The 21,150-nt window shown below is 40.9% G+C and overlaps 1 protein-coding gene across 3 annotated transcripts; it reads right to left on the bottom strand.

Annotated features, from left to right (window-relative positions):
• Positions 1-5,027: 5,027 nt before the first annotated feature.
• Positions 5,028-19,431, bottom strand: LOC139406104 (macrophage receptor with collagenous structure). Of its 3 annotated transcripts, none has more exons than XM_071148578.1 (14): positions 19,268-19,431; positions 17,890-17,991; positions 17,455-17,733; positions 17,199-17,225; positions 17,033-17,086; positions 13,635-13,715; positions 13,370-13,414; positions 11,306-11,383; positions 11,058-11,102; positions 6,704-6,793; positions 6,515-6,559; positions 5,904-5,978; positions 5,489-5,659; positions 5,028-5,294 (listed from the first exon to the last, which is right to left on the bottom strand). In XM_071148578.1, exons 1-14 carry the CDS (start codon positions 19,383-19,385, stop codon positions 5,164-5,166), a joined length of 1,341 nt encoding a protein of 446 aa, XP_071004679.1. In that variant the 5' UTR covers positions 19,386-19,431; the 3' UTR covers positions 5,028-5,163. The 3 variants fall into 3 exon arrangements, with proteins under 3 accessions (XP_071004679.1, XP_071004680.1, XP_071004681.1); XM_071148579.1 differs by having other exon boundaries at positions 5,489-5,653; XM_071148580.1 differs by lacking the exon at positions 6,704-6,793.
• Between the last annotated feature and the right edge of the window lie 1,719 nt (positions 19,432-21,150).

Raw genomic sequence — 21,150 nt, 5'->3', positions numbered from 1 at the left:
TAGATGGATGGGCCGTGAATCAAGCTTTCTGTCGCTCCTCTGAAAGCAGGCGGCCATTTGAGTTCTACGCTAACAGCACCTCATTCTCAAATACAGACTAATCCATTTTCAGGAGCCAGCGGTTAACTGGGGAGCAAATTCATGAAAGGGTTGGCATATGTTGAATATGAAACATTTTATTTTGCACTGAATAGATTCTTATTGCAAACTATCATCCCTTTTCTAGATCACGGGACCCTAATGTGCTTGAAAACATGTATTTATTAATTTGGTCACCGGCATTAGATGATACGTTTGTAGTTGGACCATGGCGCTATTCTTTAAAACAAAAAATGACTTTTTACTCCAGCATTTTGGATTTGAGATCAAATGTTTCATATGAAGTGATCTTTTTTCACCTTTTATTTCAGGGTATTTTTTATACATATCTGATTTACTGTTTAGAAATGAAAACACTTTATACACTGTATCTAGTCCCCCCATTTGAAGTTGTCAAGTACTAAATTATTCAACAGTTTAGTATTTGGTCCCATATTCCTAGCACGCAATGACTACATCAACATTGTGACTCTACAAACTGTTTGGAGTATGTTTTGGTTGTGTTGTCCAATAGGAACTGAATGGTAAATGATGACTATAGTAATGTACTTTCTAAGTGAGTAGATAAGATGTTTCTGAAACGAAATCAATCCGGATATTGCCATTATTGAGAAAAATCATGAATGAACCATTACTAATGATGAGTGAGAAAGTTAGAGGCTACAACCAATAATGGGGAAGATTAGCATGATCTTCGTCCCTCTGTAAATTTCTCACTCATCATCATTTCAATTCATTCATGATTATCAATAATCATGGTAGCATCCACATTCATGTAGCAGCATTCACAAACATCAGCGTCATACATCCATTATTTTAGAGGGGCATGAAGTACATGAGGATTAATCATGAGGATTAATCATGAGGATTAATCATTATCATTATGCCTAATCCTATGTATTTTTTTCTGCATAGGTTATCTAAGCATACCTTTTTACCCGTTCAATTGTCATTTTTATAATGGGTGTCATGACATTATCATAAGGTGCCAGATTACATTTGAAGTGCATTCAGAAAGTATTCAGACCACATTACTTTTTCTACATGTTGGTACTTTACAGGCTTATTCTAAAATTGATTAAATAAAATATGTTCCTAGTTAAAGGTTAATGAAAAAATGTATTTAAAAAAAATCTGTACACAATACCCATTATAACAAAGCAAAAACAGGTTTTTAGATTTTTTTAGCAAGTGTATAAAAAAATAAAAAAACAGAAATACCTTATTTACATAAGTATTCAGACCCTTTGCTATGAGACTCGAAATTGAGCTCAGGTGCATCCTGTTTCCATTGATCATCCTTGAGATGTTTCTGCAACTTGATTCGAGTCCACCTGTGGTGAATTCAATTGATTGGACATTATTTACAAAGGCACACACCTGTCTATATAAGGTCCCACAGTTGACAGTGCATGTCAGAGCAAAAACCAAGCCATGAGGTCGAAGGAATTGTTCATAGAGCTCCGAGACAGGATTGTGTCAAGGCACAGATCTGGGGAAGGGTACTAACAAATTTCTGCAGCGTTGCTGAGCAATCAGGAGAGAAGGGCCTTGGTCAGGGAGGTGACCAAGAACCCGATGGTCACTCTGAGTTAATCTGTGGAGATGGGAGAACCTTCCAGAAGGACAACCATCTCTGCAGCACTCCAGGAATGTTTTTCAGCAGCAGGGATTGAGAGACTAGTCAGGATCGAGGGAAAGATTAAAAGAACAATGTACAGAGAGATCCTTGATGAAAACTTGCTCCAGAGTGCTCAGGAACTCAGACTGGAGCGAAGATTCACATTCCAACAGGACAATGACCCTAAGCACTCAGCCAAAACAACGCAGGAGTGGCTTCGGGACAAGTCTCAATGTCTAGAAGTGACCCAGCCAGAGATACAAAGATACCTCATCCGAGTCCTGCCCATCAACGGCATTTAAAATCCAATCAAATGTTGTGTGTGTCACTTTACACTCTCTGGGATAGAACCACTTACTAGGTTGAAGAGAGCTGGGGGCGGGGGTACTCTTTATCTGGTCCAGGCAGTGTGCCCCCTCCACAAAATACTACTGACAGATATTTTTATAAATAATTATTAAGTTTAAAAATGAGGTTAAGTCATTAATTTAACAGAAAAAAAATCAAACTGGACAAATTTGAGGGGACACATGCCCTACGAGCATGATGCCTTCTATTCTTACAATTAAAGTGACTCCAAAATGACAGAATGCATTATTCACTTCCTTTTGAACAAAACACAATATGAAACATGACCAAAACAAGCTGTAAATGCATCCAACTGGCATGATGTGGTCATTTTGTGCATGGAATATGAGACCAAATACTACACTTTTGACATTTGTTCAAATCCTTACAGATGTAGGATCTTAATTTGAGCCAGTTTGCTACAGCAGCAAAAATATCCTGGAGCAACAGAAAATTTGAAATTATGTGGATTATAATTAATGGACATTTTTTGCATGGTTGATACATCTTCTCTTAGAGAAAATCAAGTCTGAATTTTTAAAGTGGACATTACAAACTTTAGAAGCCTCTACAAGTTCGCATTCACTGCTGTGCAGGAAAATTCTCAGCAACAAAAAAAATATCAAATTTAGATCCTACACGTATACAGTATGCCATATTCAAATGGAGGGACTAGATATATAAAGGGCTTTAAATTCTAAATGGTAAATCACTCATATATGAAAATTCCCTGAAATAAAAGGTGAGATTTTGTACTGTCATCTCAAATCCAAAATGCTGGAGTAAAAAGCCAAATAAAAACACTATAGAAGCACTGTTCAGCTTCAAACGTAAGGGAGTGTATTATCTAAGGCTGGTGACCAAATTATTAAATAAATGTATTCAAGCACATTAGGGTCCCGTGATATAGAAAAGGGATGATCGTTTGCAATAAGAATCTATTCAATGCTAAATAAAATGTTTCATATTCAACATATGCCAACCCTTTCATGAATTTGCTCCCCAGTTAACCGCTGGCTTTTGAAAAAGGATCAGTCTGTATTGGAGAATGAGGTGCTGTTAGCGTAGGACACAAATGGCCGCCTGCTATCAGAGGAGCGACAGAGAGCTTGATTCATGGCCCATCCATCTACAACCATTCCCCTTCAGGGGATGAGAGCCTGAGTTCCCACCTTAGACCTCACCATCATCCCTCCCTGAAAGTGGCACCCTTCTCTCGTCATCCTTCCATCTCTCCATCCATATGCCTGTGGAGTAGACCAGTTGTATTAAAACACAAAACATTGATTATCAATACCCTCAAATAAAAGGTGAAATTCTGTACTGTCATAACATGAAATGTTTGATATCAAAAACAAAATGCTTTTGTATATTACCAAATTAAAATGTTTGGCATCACTGTCCAACTACATACGTAGGGAAGTGTATCCACACTCACAAGTTATTTTTGTTCCCCCAGCTTCACTCTTTCTAATGTAACATGACTGTCCGGCTGTGTCATGTGGAAGTGTTGACCCCAATACTGTGTGTCAGTCAGGAGGTGCTTGTCCTTCAGACTGACTTTTGACCGTGCTGGCCTAAGCAGAATTGTGTGTGTGTGTGTGTGTGCGCGTGAGAGTGAGTGAGTGGGTGGAGGAGTGGGATCAAGAGGCCTAGGTTGATGTCACAGAGCATTTCACAACATTTATACAAACTGAATCTGACTCATATTGTCAGATTCTTCAGTGTTTTATTTCAAACTGATGAATTAAACTGGTTGTTTACAAAGTGCAATTCAGAAAATACCATGTATTCTGTATAAACCTTCCTCCAGGGTACATTACAGGTAGGCCTCATTGTCTCACATCAGTGCGAAGGCCGTTTGCACTCATTTTTCTGATAACTCGGAAACACTCATGGGAAAGCTAAAAAGAAGTTTGACTACAATATGCTGTCCTAATATTCAAAAATGTTATCAAGGTGACATCGTCCACTGAACCCCCTTGAATCCTCATAAGAGTCAGAGTTCATTTTAAAACTATAAACCTGTAGCTAATATTGACATTTATTTAATCACAAATTCTTCAATACCCTAATTCTACATTTAGCTAAGGTGTTTTGTGGGTGTAGAATAAGAGTTCATGAAAATCTAAATGTCCACGAAAATTTGCTAGCTAGCTAGCTAGTGTCTGCTTGCTCACTGAACCAGTCTCAAAGCAAGGGATGCTAACAACGACAGTTCACACACTCAATGCTGAATACTCCCTCTAGCTAGCTAGTGTAGTGATATTCTAGCTAATAGCACGAGTTTTCATGATAAGGCAGTTTCTGTTTTGCCGTGATTAGTGAGTTTTGCAGCACAGCTTGACTGCTTTAGGCTAGCTGCGATGTTATTGTATTGGCCAAATGTTACAAAGTAGTGAGGCACAGTGCCAGCTGTCAGAGTCAGATACATGCTGATTTCTTAGAACAGTCCCATAACTTTGGTTATTCATCAACAAGATTGGCAAAATAGCTACAGTAATGGCCATTCAAACACGTTATCACTATGCTCCTAGCTTGGGCAAGTTTTCTCAGCTGATCAAGCATGGTAGTAGTCAGTGCGTCATAGATACGTCATAGAGTTAGGAACTAGTGTTCGGCAGATGAGCAAAATCTAGATTTTTAGAGATGAGTTCCACGTCCTACAAGACTGACACCATCTGACGTGAGACAATGGGTCGTTGGTGCACTAAGGTGATTTTACGTTGTCATTCAAACTATTAATAGTGTTGGACAATATGATTGAAGTTAGCTACACGTTAGGTAAATGCCAAGTTTATATCAACAATGACTTACTAATGTTGTTTAAAAAAGATAAGATACAGTAGATGTAACAAGTCACAGTAACATGAATTACCATCTGTAACATGTTAATGTATGTGTGGACATACTTTAGCGTGTGTGTGTGTGTGTGTGTGTGTGTGTGTGTGTGTGTGTGTGTGTGTGTGTGTGTGTGTGTGTGTGTGTGTGTGTGTGTGTGTGTGTGTGTGTGTGTGTGTGTGTGTGTGTGTACGTGTGTACGTGTACGTCTCTCTCTTGCTGTGCACCTCTCCTACTCTGGATCCAGGACACATTCACACACACTGCACCCCAGCGTCCTCGTTGTGTTGACAGTTGCTGATGCCCATACCATTGTGAAGGCAATAAAACACACTGGCCTCTCTGCCTGTGCATCGCAGGCCATCCAACCAGATCCTACCGATTCCTAAACGGATGACAACACAATCCAGAAGCCAAGTCCATGAGATTCAACAATGAACAATGAGAAATGTACTAATATGTGTGAAAGAAAAGAAAACTCAACCCTGACAGGCTCTCTACACATCCTCACTGGGAACAAAAAGAGAAAACTAAAATAATGTATTTATCTGCTAATGATAAGGTAGAGGATGGACTTACCATGGCTGGCTGTGAAGACTGTGGAGGCTCGTTGGTACCCCAGCATCTTGCAGATCACTGTCCCGTCCAGAGTGTCAAAGCCGTCATCACACACCGTACCCCACTGCCCCGACCACATCACCTCCACTCTCCCACGAGTCCCCCCGCCAGCGATACGCACATTTGCTGTCACTGGAGAGAGAGACATTTTATAATAACTTATGCATGCACATGATTAAACATGAATTGTACCGTATTCCAGGCCCATAGACCAATGAATATTCACTTAAATATGCAGGTAAATGAGTACATATCATATTTACATATACAGTATGTCTTAACGACGAGAGAGTCTATGTCAGATATTGTGGGTAACCTGGCATTAGTGTAGTGCTGAGTGTGTGTGTGTCTGTGTGTGTGTCTGTGTGTGTCTCACCTGATTCAGCTGCTCTTTCACCCTTCTCTCCACGTGGACCTAGCGGTCCGGGACTTCCCGGCAACCCTGGAAATCCTAGAACATGAAGAGGTTGAAATTAAACATACAGACATTTGTTTTACTATCCTTGTGTGGACCAAACAATTGATTCCCAATCAAAATCTTATTTTCCCTAACCCTAACTCCTAATCCTAACCCTTATTCTATCCCTAACCCTAATTGTAATCTTAAACCTAACCCCTAAACCTAAAATAGCATTTTTCCTTGTGGGGACTGGCAAAATGTCCCCACTTGTCTAAATCTTCCTTGTTTTACTATCCTTGTGAGGGCTCCTGAGTGGTGCAGCGGTCTAAGGCACTGCATCTCAGTGCTAGAAGCATCACCACATACACCCTGGTTCAAATCCAGGCTTTATCACAACCGTCCGTGATTTGGAGTCCCAGAGGGCGGTGCAAAATTGGCCCAGCGTCATCCGGGTTTGGCTGGTATAGGCCGTCATTGTAAATAAGAATTTGTTCTTACCTGACTTGCCTAGTTAAATAAAGGTAAAAAAAATAAATAATAATAATAATTCTGGTCCGCACAAGGATAGTAAAACTACACACACACACCAACAAGTCCTCTTGTTCCATTAACACCAGCAAGTCCTCTTGGTCCTACGGAGGAAGAACAATAACCACAGATTTATCCCCAAAATCATAAAGGACACTTCATATGATTAAAACACACTTTTTTAATTCCTGTAATCAACAGTTTGAAGGACATGAATTGCCATAGCTCAGAGACAGGGTGAAATTCACCTTCAGGTCCTATGGGTCCATGTAGTCCTGTCGGCCCTGTGTCACCCTTCAAATCAGGGGCCCCCTGTACTCCATCACGGCCCTGGGCTCCTGACAGATTCACAGCGCACTGTCACACTCACTCTATAATGTAGAGGCTATACAGTACAGTACTATGTCACACTCACTCTACAATGTGGAGGCAATACAGTACAGCACTATGTCACACTATGTCAAACCCTGTGCTACCCAGGAGCACGAGTACAGGACATAAAAAGGCTGCTTCCGACTGTTCTACCACAGATGCCGGGAGCTGGCACTTTCGTAGTCCATGTGGGGTCAAAAAACACCAGGAGGGCTAGCTTGGAACATTTGAAAATGTATTTTAAAGAACTGACTTTAGTATTAAACGACTACAAAAAACGGCCAGTAATTTCAGGTCCAGTACCATCGTTGGGCCGCAGGTGTGAAGGATTCAGCAGACTGCTGGGATAACACATCTGGCTAAAATACTACTGTAGCTCTGCTGGAGTCACTTTCATTGATAACTTTGACACCTTCTGGAAACAGAAGATACTCTACAGGAATGACGGAGTCCATTCAAATCATCTTGGCTCCTGGACCCTGTCCACGCATTTCAAGGCTGCATTGAAACAATGCTCAGTTAATCCCTACCATTGTGACAATGCGTTGTCATAATGCTGCATCAAATGTACATGATCTTAGGGGCATTGGCAAACAAAATGCAAGTAATTTCATTTATGTACCCCTAATTGCACCAAATACATATATTTATCCTACAGCTATTGTAAGCAGTAATCATGAGCCTATAAACCAGAGTTACACTGTTAACACTGAGGCGGTGTGCAATAGTAGGAAGACCACTTTTTTTCAGCTTTCCCTGCACTATCAACTCCAATGTAAATAACATGAGTAAGTCTACCTCTGAAAAGCTTCCCAGTAAAGCATTAAAAACAATCAAGCAACCCAGAAAAGTGGTAAAAATAGTCATATTAACATGCAGCCTGAGAAACAAGGTCCATGAAGTCAATACTTCCTTGTAACAGATGACATTCATATTCTGACTATCTCTGAAACTCACTTAGATAATTCCTTTGATGATACAGTGGTAGCAATACATGGTAATAACATCTACCGAAAAGACAGAAATGCCAACGGAGGCGGTGTTGCGGTCTATATTCAGAACCACATTCTTGTAAAGATTAGAGATGATCTAATGTTAAATACTGTTGAAGTAATATGGCTACAGGTTCATCTGCCTCACCTAAAGACCATTCTTGTGGGAAGCTGCTACAGACCACCAAGTGCTAACAGTCAGTATCTGGATAATATGTGTGAAATTCTTGATAATGTATGTGATATCAACAGAGAAGTATATTTTCTGGGTGATTGAAATATTGACTGGGTATCATTAAGCTGCCCACTCAGGAAAAAACTTCAAACTAGTTACAAACAGCACAGGAATTAAATCATCAACATGTATTGATCACATCTTTACTAATTCTGCAGATATTTGCTTTAAAGCAGTATCCAAATCCATAGGATGTAGTGATCACAATATAATAGCCATATCTAGGAAAACCAAAGTTCCAATGGCTGGGCCTAATATAGTGTATAAGAGGTCATACAATAAGTTCTGTAGTGATTCATATGTTGATGATGTAAAGAATATTTGCTGGTCTGTGGTGTGTAATGAGGAGCAACCAGACACTGCACTTGATGCATTTATGAAACTACTTATTCCAGTTACTAATAAGCACGCACTCATTAAGAAAATGACTGTAAAAACGGTTAAATCCCCTTGGATTGATAAGGAATTGAAAAATTGTATGGTTGAGAGGGATGAGGCAAAAGGTATGGCAATTAAGTCTGGCAGCCCAACCGATTGGCAAACGTGCCGCAAATTAAGAAATCATGTGACTAAACTAAAGAAAAAGAAAAAGAAACTACACTATGAAACAAAGATAATTATATAAAGAATGATAGTAAAAAGCTTTGGGGCACCTTAAATGACATTTTGGGGAAAAAAGCCAACTCGGCTCCTTCATTCATTGAATCAGATGGCTCATTCATCACAAAGCCCACTGATATTGCAAACTACTTTAATTACTTTTTCTTTGGCAAGATAAGCAAACTTAGGGATGACATGCCAGCAGCAAACGCTGACACTACACATCCAAGTATATCGGACCAAATGATGAAAGTCAAGAATTGTACTTTCGAATTCCGTAAAGTCAGTGTGGAAGAGGTTAAAAAAGTATTGTTGTCTATCAACAATGACAAGCCACTGGGGTCTGACAATCTGGATGGAAAATTACTGAGGATGATAGCAAATTATATTGCCACTCCTATTTGCCACATCTTCAATTTAAGCCTGCTAGAAAGTGTGTGCTCTCAGGCCTGGAGAGAAGCTAAAGTCATTCCGCTACCCAAGAATAGTAAAGTCCCCTTTACTGGCTCAAATACCTGACCAATCAGCCTGTTACCAACCCTTAGTAAACTGCTGGAAAAAATTGTGTTTGACCAGATACAATGCTATTTCACATTAAACAAATTGACAACAGAATTTCAGCATGGTAATAGGGAAGGACACTCAAGCACAGCACTTACACAAATGACTGATGATTGGCTGAGAGAAATTGATGATAAAATGATTGTGGGGGCTGTCTTGTCAGACTTCAGTGCAGCTTTTGACATTATCGATCATAGTCTGCTGCTGGAAAAATGCATGTGTTATGCTTTACACTCACTGCTATAATGTGGATAAAGAGTTACTTGTCTAACAGAACGTAGAGGGCATTCTTTAATGGAAGCCTCTCAAATATTATCCAGTTAGAATCAGGAATTCCCCAGGGTAGCTGTTTAGGCCCCTTGCTTTTTAATTTTTTTACTAACGACATGCCACTGACTTTGAGTAAAGCCAGAGTGTCTATGTATGCGGATAACTCAACACTATACACGTCAGCTGCTACAGTGACTGAAATGACTGCAACAAAGAGCTGCAGTTAGTTTCAGAGTGGGTGGCAAGGAATAAGTTAGCCCTAAATATTTCTAAAACTAAAAGCATTGTATTTGGAGCAAAACACTCACTAAACCCTAAACCTAAACTAAATATTGTAATAAATAATGTAGATAATTGAGCAAGTTGAGATGACTAAACTGCTTGGAGTAACCCTAGATTGTAAACTGTCATGGTTAAAACATATTGATGCAGAAGAAGCTAAGATGGGGAGAAGTCTGTCTATAATAAAGCGATGCTCTGCCTTCTTAACACTATCAACAAGGCAGGTCCTACAGGCCCTAGTTTTGTCACACTTTCACTACTGTTCAGTCGTGTGGTCAGGTGCCGCAAAAAAAGGACTTAGGAAAATTGCAATTGGCTCAGAACAGGGCAGCAAGGCTGGTCCTTGGATGTACACAGAGAGCTAATATTAATAATATGCATGTCAATCTCTCCTGGCTGAAAGTGGATGAGAGATTGACTTCATCACTACTTTTATTTATGAGAGGTATTGACATGAATGCATCGAGCTGTCTGTTTTAAACTACAGGCACACAGCTCAGACACCTATGCATACCCCACAAGACATGCCACAAGAGGTCTCTTCACAGTCCCCAAGTCCAGAACAGACTATAATAGGCACACAGTATTACATAGAGCCATGACTACATGGAACTCTATTCCACATCAAGTAACTGATGCAAGCAGTAAAATTAGATTTAAAAAACAGATAAAAAACACCTTATGGAACAGTAGGGGACTGTGAATCAACACAAACATTGGCACAGACACATGTATACACACACACAATAACATACGCACTATCCTTACACATGGATTTAGTACTGTAGAGATGTGGTAGTGGTGGAGTAGGGGCGTGAGGGCACACAGTGTGTTGTGAAATCTGTGAACGTATTGTAATGTTTTGAAATGGTATAACCTGCCTTAATTTTGCTGGACCCCAGGAAGAGTAGCTGCCGCTTTGGCAGCAGCTAATGGGGATCCATAATAAATACAAATAGAAATACACTCACTCTACAATGTGGAGGCTATAGTGTACAGTACAGATGCAAATGCAAAAATCTGCACAAAGTCCCACACAGTCACACAATTAACACAGGGCTCTCCAACCCTGTTCCTGGAGAGCTATCCTCCTGTAGGTTTTCACTCTAACCCATGTTGTAACTAACCTGATTATTCTTATAAACCAGCTAATTATTAGAATCATGTACGCTAGATTAGAGTTTGAATGAAAACCTACAGGATGGTAGCACTCCAGGAACAGGGTTCACTAACATGTACAGACACAATCATGCTTGGCCGCGTGAAACAGTCAAACACCAAGTTATTTACCAGTGTGCCCTTTGATCCCATTTTGGCCTGGTATCCCTGGTAAACCTGTGAAGAGGTTGAGAGGTAAATGTTAGAGGTGGCAGCAAGAGAAAAGAAAAAAAGGCCAGGTTCAGTTAATTGTTGAGTACAAAAAAATAAGTTGTTTGCAGGTGAGCCCTTCAAATACGCAGGTGAAGTATTAGTATTAGAAAGTATTAGAAAGTAAACGGTCTATAGGTGAGTGTAGTGTTAAGCCCATGCAGACTCACCAATGTGTCCCATATCCCCCTTTGGTCCCTGTGGTCCTGGCAGCCCAGGGGCTCCTGAACAGTTAGTAGCTGCACCGCCTGTACGTATGACACACACAATCAGAGATACTGTATACACACGCACACACACTGCACACAATATCCACTGAAGAGATACAGTTGAAGTCGGAAGACATGACATACATACATACACATTACACAATATTACACCTAACATTTAACATAACTACAGTATTACAGATGTAGGATCTTAATTAGAATGGTCCGGCACAGCAGGAAATGCAAACTTGTAGTGTATTTGAGTTTTACAAAAGGCTTCTACATTTAGAATTTTCCACCTTGAAGTTTCAGACTTGATTTGCCGTAACAAATAACAAATAACTCCTACAAAAATGTCCATTAAATAAAATTCACATAATAATTCACATTTCCTGTTGCTGCAGGATTATTTTCCTGCTGTAGCCAACTGGCTCAAATTAAGATCCAACAGTTGTACTGTATGTGTGATAAGAAAAAAAATAAACTGTATATGGGTGAAGCAAGTAAACTGAACTGGCTTTATATCCAGTTCTGAATGCATTCACTCAGCACTTTTAACTAAAATGGACAAATTTCACAATGATGATCTGGTGATATATAGATGTAGGGTCATAATTTGATCACTCTTTTGTTGCTGAGAATGTTCCTGCATAGCACGAACATTGTAGTGTATTCAAGGTTTGAAAAGGCTTCTAAAGTTTGTAATTTACACTTTAAATTGTGAGACTTGATTTTCCCTCAAGAAAAATGTATCAACCCCTAAAAATAATGTCCATTAATTATAATCCACATAATAATTTACATTTCCTGCTGCTGCAGGATTATTTTCCTGCTGTTGTAAACTGGCTCAAATTAAGACCGTACACATGTCGTTTCTATATATTACTGTGAAAACCGGAACAGAAACTGAGAAGGCTGAATGTGGAACTATGCCTGGAAATGTTACAACATTTGAACCAGTCATGATGAGGGAAAATGCATTTTTATTTGAATGTATTTTTAAAAAAATGTAACCTTTATTTAACTAGGCAAGTCAGTTAAGAATAAATTCTTATTTACAATGACCGCCTACCAAAAGGCAAAAGGCCTCCTGTGGGGACGGAGGCTGGGATTCAAAATAAAAATAAATAAAAATAAAGGACAAAACACACATCACGACAAGAGAAATAACACGACACTACACAAAGAGAGACCTAAGACATTAACATAGCATGGCAGTAACACATGACAACACAGCATGATAGTAACACAACATGACAACAACATGGTAGCAACACAACATGGCAGCAGCATGACATGGTAGCAGCACAAAACGGGGTATAAACATTATTGGGCATTATTTGACTCTGTTAACCAAAAAGGGGAATTTGAGTCCATCTCCTACCTATTCCAGGGCGTAAGAGAATAGGGCCTTGTGATCATCAGCCTACTGACAGTGAGGATGATGAAGTAAAAATATCAACTTCCTTTCATGGAGAGAAAGAATAGTATCTGCCTGGGCAGCAGCAGCAGTTTTAACCATCCATCCTACACTATTTTTAAATTAATTAACACCTCCCCCCTCCCTAAAACTTTTCAAGAGTCAGGGCTAGTTTTCTAAGCAATTAAAAAAATGCAAAGTCCCGGAGCAAGTTCAGCTAATCAAATATGTATCAAGGCATACTTTATTTGGACTGGCTTTGGGACATCAAGTACACAACGCACGTTTCCTCTGTGACGGATGGGGTGAGAGAGGGGGTAATATTCAATGTCCCTAACACTAAATCACCCTTCTCCACCTGTAGAACTGGCCCATGTGACACTGTCAATAATTGATCTAGCCTCTGTCTCTCAGACTAAAAGAACACACTGATACCACGGTCCTACCTGTCCACCAAGGAGCTGATTAAAGTTAGTGTTGATGCATGGGTAACTGCCATGGTAAACAGTCAACTTATCCACCATGTTCTTCACAACTCTGCAGCTTGAGTTGTATTCCATGTTAGTACTACTGGACTGGTTCCATGTTCGTACTACTGGGCCTACCTGGTGTTCCAGCTGGTCCTTGTTGTCCAGTGGTACCATCTTCACCTGAAACAGTGACTTATTATTGAGTTGATGTACTGTATGGAGATCATTAGTGGTAGAACTACAAGATAACTCTGTGTTTGCCAGTGGATATGAGCATTAATAAGAACCACAGACCACTAAATGCATTGTTAGACATGAAAGATCAGTAATTCTGGCACATTTCCTATTGGGGTTTAGATTGATCTAAAGGTTTGGAGTCAGTAGGAGTAAGGTGAATCACCTTCGGGTCCTGGTTCCCCTGCTTCTCCCTTGGCTCCAGTCTGGCCATCAACTCCAGGGTCTCCTTTTTGTCCTGTCTGACCTGGAACACAGTAACCCTCTCACTATCACAATCTACTGTCTCACCTGGAACACAGTAACCCTCTCACTATCACTATCTACTGTCTCACCTGGAACACAGTAACCTTTTTGCTAAATACTTATATACAAAAAACAAACATTAAATGTTACTGCATGAATCACATTAACTTAACATAGAATGTTCACAGATCACTTAATGTATAATGTATGAAACATTATTTAGTCTGATGGATTTGGAATTTCTCTTTGATGGTTTGTGTTATTATGAAAAAGACAATCATTGCCTCAAAAAAAGGCACTTATCCATCCATGTTAGTTGACTGAAAGTGGCAGCCTGATTACCAAACGGGAGTACTTAGCATCACAGGAGACTGCTGAGGGGATTACGGCTCATTATAATGTCTGGAATGGAGCAAATGGAATGGCATCAAACACGTGGAAACCATTGTTTGATGTATTTGATACCATTCCACTAATTCCGCTCCAGCCATTACCATGAGCCCGTCCTCCCCAATTAAGGTGCCACCAACCTCCTGTGGTAAGCATCCGTTCTACACTAAGTGCACAGAACATTAGGAACACTGGCTCTTTCCATGACATAGACATGATGTCACCTGTTAAATGAACTTCAATCAGTGTAGATGAAGGGGAGGAGACAGGTTAAAGAAGCATTTTCAAGCCTTGAGACAATTGAGACATGGATTCTGTATGTGTACCATTCAGAGGTTGAAAGATCAAGACCAAATATTGAAGTGCCTTTGAACAGGGTATGGTAGTAGATGCCATATGCACTGGTTTGAGTGTGCCAAGAACTGCAACGCTGCTGGGTTTTTGACTCTCAACAGTTTCCTGTGTGTATCAAGAATGGTCCACCACCCAAAGGACATCCAGCCAACTTGACACAACTCAGAGAAACATTGGAGTCAACACCTGCCACCATCCCTGTGGAATGATTTTGACACCTTGTAGAGTCAATGGCCCGACAAAATGAGGCTGTTCTGAGGGCAAAATGGGGTGAAACTCAATATTAAGAAGGTGTTCCTAATGTTTTTTACACTCAGTGTATAGTGTGAGGAAGGACGACATTTTGGTAGGATGACCTATTGAAAATGCCTGACTCAAACTCGCAGGGTAATCTGTTAGCTTGTGTGAGAGTCCATCCCTGATTGAGACTTCATACAAGGGTAAATGTCAATTCATTGACTAAACAGTGGGTTATTATGAAACAGAGAGGCAGGCCTCCACTTCCTCTGCCCCTTACTGAAGATGACAGGCCATCAGTGCACAGATCATTACTGGACAGATGAGCAGCTGAATGCTAATTGAATGCTAATGCTACAGAGTTACACTGAACAAAAATATAAACTCAAGATGCAACAATTTCTAATATTTACAGTTCGTCAATTCAGTCAATTCGTCAATTCAGTCAATTGAAATAAATTAATTAGGCCTGAATCTATGTATATCACATGACTGGGAATACAGATCTGTTGGTCACAGATACCTTAAAAAAAGAGGTAGGGGCGTGGATCAGGAAAACCAGTCAGTATCTGGTGTGACTACCATTTGCCTCATGCAGCACGACACATCTCCTTCGCAAAGAGTTGATCAGGCTGTTCATCTTGGACTGTGAAATGTTGTCCCACTCTTCAATGACTGCGAAGTTGCTGGATATTGGAACACACTGTCACTTTATTTATCCGTTATTTTACCAGGTAAGTTGACTGAGAACACATTCTCATTTGCAGCAATGACCTGGGGAATAGTTACAGGGGAGAGGAGGGGGATGAATCAGCCAATTGTAAAGTGGGGATTATTAGGTGACCAGATTGGGAATTTAGCCAGGACACCGGGGTTAACACCCCTACTCTTACAATAAGTGCCATGGGCTCTTTAATGACCACAGAAAGTCAGGACACCCGTTTAAGGTCCCATCCAAAAGACAGCACCCTACACAGGGCAGTGTCCCCAATCACTGGCCTGGGGCATTAGGATATGTTTTAGACCAGAGGAAAGGGTGCCTCCTACTGGCCCTCCAACACCACTTCCAGCAGAATCTGGTCTCCCATCCAGGGACTGACCAGGACCAACCCTGCTTAGCTTCAGAAGAAAGCCAGCAGTGGTATGCAGGGTGGTATGCTGCAGTCATACATGTCCATACCGAGCATCCCAAAAATGCTCAATGGATGACATGTCAGTGAGTATGCAGGCTGTGGAAGAACTGGGACATTTTCAGCTTCCAAGAATTGTGTTCAGATCCTTGCGACATGGGGCCATGCATTATCATGCTGAAACAAGAGGTGATGGCGGCGTAGGAATGGCACGACAATGGGCCTCAGGATCTCGTCACGGTATCTACTGTAAGTGCATTCAATTTGCCACCAAGAAAATGCAATTGTGTTCGTTGTCCTTAGCTTATGCCTGCTCATAACATAACCCCACTGCCCCCATGGGGCACTCTGTTCACAACGCAGACATCAGAAAACCATTCGCCAACACGACACTATGTGCTCGGTACAGCTGAAACCGGGATTCATCTGTGAAGAGCACACTTCTCCAGCGTGCCAGTGGCCAGCTAAGGTGAGCATTTTCTTACTGAAGTTGGTTACGACGCTGAACTGCAGTCAGGGCAAGACCCTGGTGAGGATGACGAGCATGCAGATGAGCTTCCCTGAGACGGTTTCTGACACTATGTGCAGAAATAATTTTGTTGTGCAACCCCACAGTTTCATCAGCTATCTGGGTGGCTGGTCTCAGATGATCCTGCTGGTGAAGAATCCAGATGTGGAGGTCCTGGGATGGCGTGGTTACACGTAGTCTCCGGTTGTGAGGTTGGTTGAACGTACTGCCAAATTCTCTAAAACGATGTTGTAGGCGGCTTATGGTAGATAAATCAAAATTAAATTATCTAGCAACAGCTCTGACATTCCTGCAGTCAGCATGCCAATTGCACACTCTCTCAAAACTTGAGACATCTGTGGCATTGTGTTGTGTGACAAAACTGCACATTTTAGAATGGCCTTTTATTGTCCCCAGCAGAAGGTGCACCTATGTAATTATCACCCTGTTAAATCAGCTTCTTGATATGCCACACCTGTCTTGGCAAAGGAGAAATGCTCACTTACAGGGATGCAAACACATTTTTTTGTGCATATAGACATTTTCAGTCATTTTTTATTTCAGATTATGATACCAACACTTCACATGTTACATTTATATTTTTGTCCAGTATAGTTTCGTGCTGATCTAACATTGTCTGTTGCAGTGACACAGTGATGCTAAAACAATGGTGCAATGCAGTGCTTTTGGTTGACTCACCCCTGTCTCCCTTGTCCACCCTCACACCAGGTAACCCCCTCGCACCAGGTGGACCTAGGGAAACCACGAGGTCAAATAACATGTGAATTAGAAGCTTGTGGTGTAAGGGGCATTTATACCTCTCATCTGTGGTTGTTGATTTGGCACTAAGGACAAGGGAACTTACCAGTAGGTCCCTGTGGGCCTGGTGAAGCTGCAATACAATAAAACCTTATTATTACCACCAATACACTCTTGTGTTGTAATTTGTACTTTGCAAAGCATGATGACAAAAACATAATATGCAAATCTCACACAACACAAGGGTTGATTGCTCTGCACCCCAAGATATGTGTATATCTACGTTGATGTGTACTTATATTTCACATCAAATGTAAGATATGTCAACCTGGTAGGTCCTGCCCATGTCTTACAGTAGCTACCTTTGAGTAATCTGAATGCTTTCACTGAGTCCTGAAGGAGAGTGGTGCTGGCGTTGACCGCACCCAGGTTTGTTCTCAGCTGGCCCAGCTGGCCATCCTCCCCACAGAGGCTGTTGACCTGGGTCTGTAACTTCCCCAGGTATCCTCTGAGAGAGATGGTCTCCAAGCTGGTGTTTCTGGCAAGGGTACGGAGGTCCTCCTCCAGGGGGATGTGATTGTCGGTCAGCTTCGCTGTTCTGGAGCCAGAGGAGGAGAGACTACTAGCCTCCATCGAAAACACTGGGGCAGAGGTGCACATAGAGAGACACAGAGCGTTACTAATACAGGAAGTCATGTGTTACTGCAGTTCAGGATATCATGGAAAATCCTTTTACAACATTAGATAAACGTGTTTGAACCATTTTGGACATGAAACCAACCAATGGTTTGTTGTACCTTTGTAAAGGAAGAAGGCATTCAGTGCAGTCAGAAGGATGAGGTAAACGACAATAACATTTAGACATCGCTGTGCTCCTCTGGCCTTGGCTGGTTTTAGATCTGAAACATGGTGACATAAACACAAACAGGATTTATGCTACATTCCAAATGGACCTCTACCATCTACCCCCCCCCCCCCCCAGGCACTCCTGTAGATCTAAAATGATCAGAAGAGTGGAAGCAATAATGCAACCCCCCCAGCCTATCAGATGGCAAGCTGAAGCAATTATCATGTTGCTTAAACCTATCCAATCCATGAAGTGTCAAGGGGTAGGGATTAAAACAGTATCCCATGGAATGTGGAGAAATTATCTCAACAAACCCACAGACATGGCTGCCCTCTTCTGGCCATTTCTCCATTTCTGCCTCAATATAGAAAGTCAGGCTGTTGAGCTCAGTAAATTGCACTAATTTACTGTAGGTTGCCACAGCAGGTGCTTGTAGCCAGCGAATATAAAGTTAGAATTCAGTGCTGTCTGTAGTCTTTGCACACTCCAATAGCTCTTTGGCTAGACTGATTATTTTTTACAATGCACAGACAGTTCTTCTACTTCTCTGTTTCAGTCTCCACCACCACTTTCAGATTGTGTGTACCATAACAATCTTATCCCTCACAGTTATCTATGATACCTTAAAGGTAGCTAAATGTTGTTCCCACGAGCAGCACAGCAGATTTTGAGATGAGTGAGATGCAAGACTTCGCTCTCAATCAGTCACACACAGTATCTGCACATGTGCACTGGTTCGCTTCACACTGTTACAGTTCACGCTGTTACAGTGCGGTAGCCACGGGACACAAAAAGCAGAAAAGTTGATCCTCACGCTTCAATTGTGGAAATTGACCCACTATGCTGTTTGCGTATATGTCATATCGCTGAGTCTACCTTCAATGGTTCTCACAAGGCTTGTCTCCCTGAATGTTTTGAATGTAGTTACAATAAATTAACCACTTACTGTATCGAAGTCCGTCCAAGCCACATTATAATATAATATATGCCATTTAGTAGATGTGTTTATCCAAGCGACTTACAGTCATGCTTGCATGCATTTTTATGCACGGGTGGTCCCAGGAATCAAATCCACTAACCTGGCGTTGCAAGAACCATGCTCTCCCAACTGAGCTACAGCAGACCACACTTTGTACCAATTTATAGTGAATTGTATAAAGAACATACTTTGAAATAAGAAAGGCACCATAGGCCCCTCGCACCAGGGGTGGAATATAAGAAAAATCACACAAATAGCTCACTACTGTTGGATCACCAGGCCTTCAGCGCAAGAACAACCTATAAGTCAAAATGTTGCCCCTGTGAACCCCAGTTCCTCCCCTGCTTACCACTGCTCTGGAAGGTGTACAGGTCAGTCCTGCTCAGTTTCATGTCCATGTCATAAAGTGGGTTACTATGGCAGAACGAGCTGACGTGGCCCTCTCCTCTGTCTACTGATGTCTCCATGTTACTCCAAAGTGACAGACAACAGCCCAGAATTCCTTCTCCAGGCCCTCTTATAACAACTCATCATTACGTAAAAAACATGGAATCCTCACTTTCTTATAAAACCCCTCCACCACCCGTTTGACACATAGCGGAAGTCATCTGATTTGGGGCTGAGGTAGCAAAAAAAATACAAGACATGTTACAGCAATCTATATATCTATATCAGTAGATACAGCTTAGATAAGTGAGTAGATCTGCAAGGTCAGAACATGGCATAGGTCATCTCTACATCCTATGGAAAAATTTGTAGAATTGCATGGAATTAGCTTTAAAACAGCAACAACAACAAAAAAGCTAAAAATAGCCTAGCTGTTTGACCTCATCTGGAATTTTAAGGCAGTGAAAACAAAAAACAAGCAACATGTAACCCAGCTAGCAAAAGTGATTCCTTGGAAGTCGTGGGAAGGTATGTTTTTGGTTTCACATTGGCTGTGGGAACAAAGAAATTACATTTTTTAAAGTGTTCTGAGAACAGAAGTGAACATCTTGGATGTTCTGGGAATGTATATTTTTAGGTTGCAGGAAAGTTCTGAGAACGTTTTTTACTCTGGTTCCTTACACGTTTTCCTGGGAGGTTTTATAAACGCTCTGAGAATGGAAGTTATAAGTTACATGAATGTTTCTTCTACATTTTAATGTGGATGCTACTGTGACGCACACAAAATGTATAGTCACGTTTGTTTTATCTATTGTTTCTTTGTTGTATGGAAGAATACTTTTACTGAAATGTCAGTCCTCCAAGGTTTCGCCATTGGGGTCCATTTATACAACTGTTGGCAAGTAGGGGGCAGTGAAACGTGTTCGCTTAACACTGGGACTATATGCGATCCTGCACATGTGTGTTCTCATAATTGAGAGAACCTTTGAAAGAGAAGCCACATTCTCCTGTTTCATCATTTATCCTGTGTTACAGGTCAGTAAAGTGGAAAAATACACTGAATACCACAATATAGTTTTGTAACTTGCCGGTTGAAGTGAATGTAATGGTTTTGAACAACATAATAATTGTATAACTTGGTACTAGACAGAAAATGAAATGAAATGATGGCGGTGCAAAAGCTAGCTGCTTTTCTAACACTTCCAGTAAAACAATTACAAAGTTCTTTAACATCACAGTTACAACGTTAAATTCTCTAAACCCTTAGGATATTATCTTTTTCAAAAATATAATTTTACGTAATTATGACATAACATTGAAGGTTGTACAATGTAGCAGCAATATTTAGACTTAGGGATGCCACCCGTTAGATAAAATATGAAACGGTTCCGTATTTCACTGAAATAATAAACATTTTGTTTTCTAAATTATATTTTCCGGATTTGACCATATTAATGACCAAAGGCTCGTATTTCTGTGTGTTATTATGTTATAATTAAGTCTATGATTTGATATTTGATAGAGCAGTCCGACTGAGCGATGGTAGACAGCAGCAGGCTCGTAAGCATTCATTCAAACAGCACTTTTGTGCGTTTTGACAGCAGCTCTTCGCTGTGCTTCAAGCATTGAGCTGTTAATGACTTCAAGCCTATCAACTCCCGAGATTAGGCTGGTGTAACCAATGTGAAATGGCTAGCTAGTTAGCAGGGTGCGCGCTAATAGCGTTTCAAACGTCACTCGCTCTGAGACTTGGAGTAGTTGTTCCCCTTGCTCTGCAAGGGCCGCGGCTTTTGTGGAGCGATGGGTAACGATGCTTTGAGTGTGGCTGTTGTCGATGTGTTCCTG

Source organism: Oncorhynchus clarkii, chromosome 3, assembly GCF_045791955.1.
Source record: "Oncorhynchus clarkii lewisi isolate Uvic-CL-2024 chromosome 3, UVic_Ocla_1.0, whole genome shotgun sequence".
Classification (NCBI taxonomy): Eukaryota; Metazoa; Chordata; class Actinopteri; order Salmoniformes; family Salmonidae; genus Oncorhynchus; species Oncorhynchus clarkii.
The sequence above is the reverse complement of the archived record's forward strand: the minus strand, read 5'-3'. Positions and strand labels throughout refer to the sequence as shown.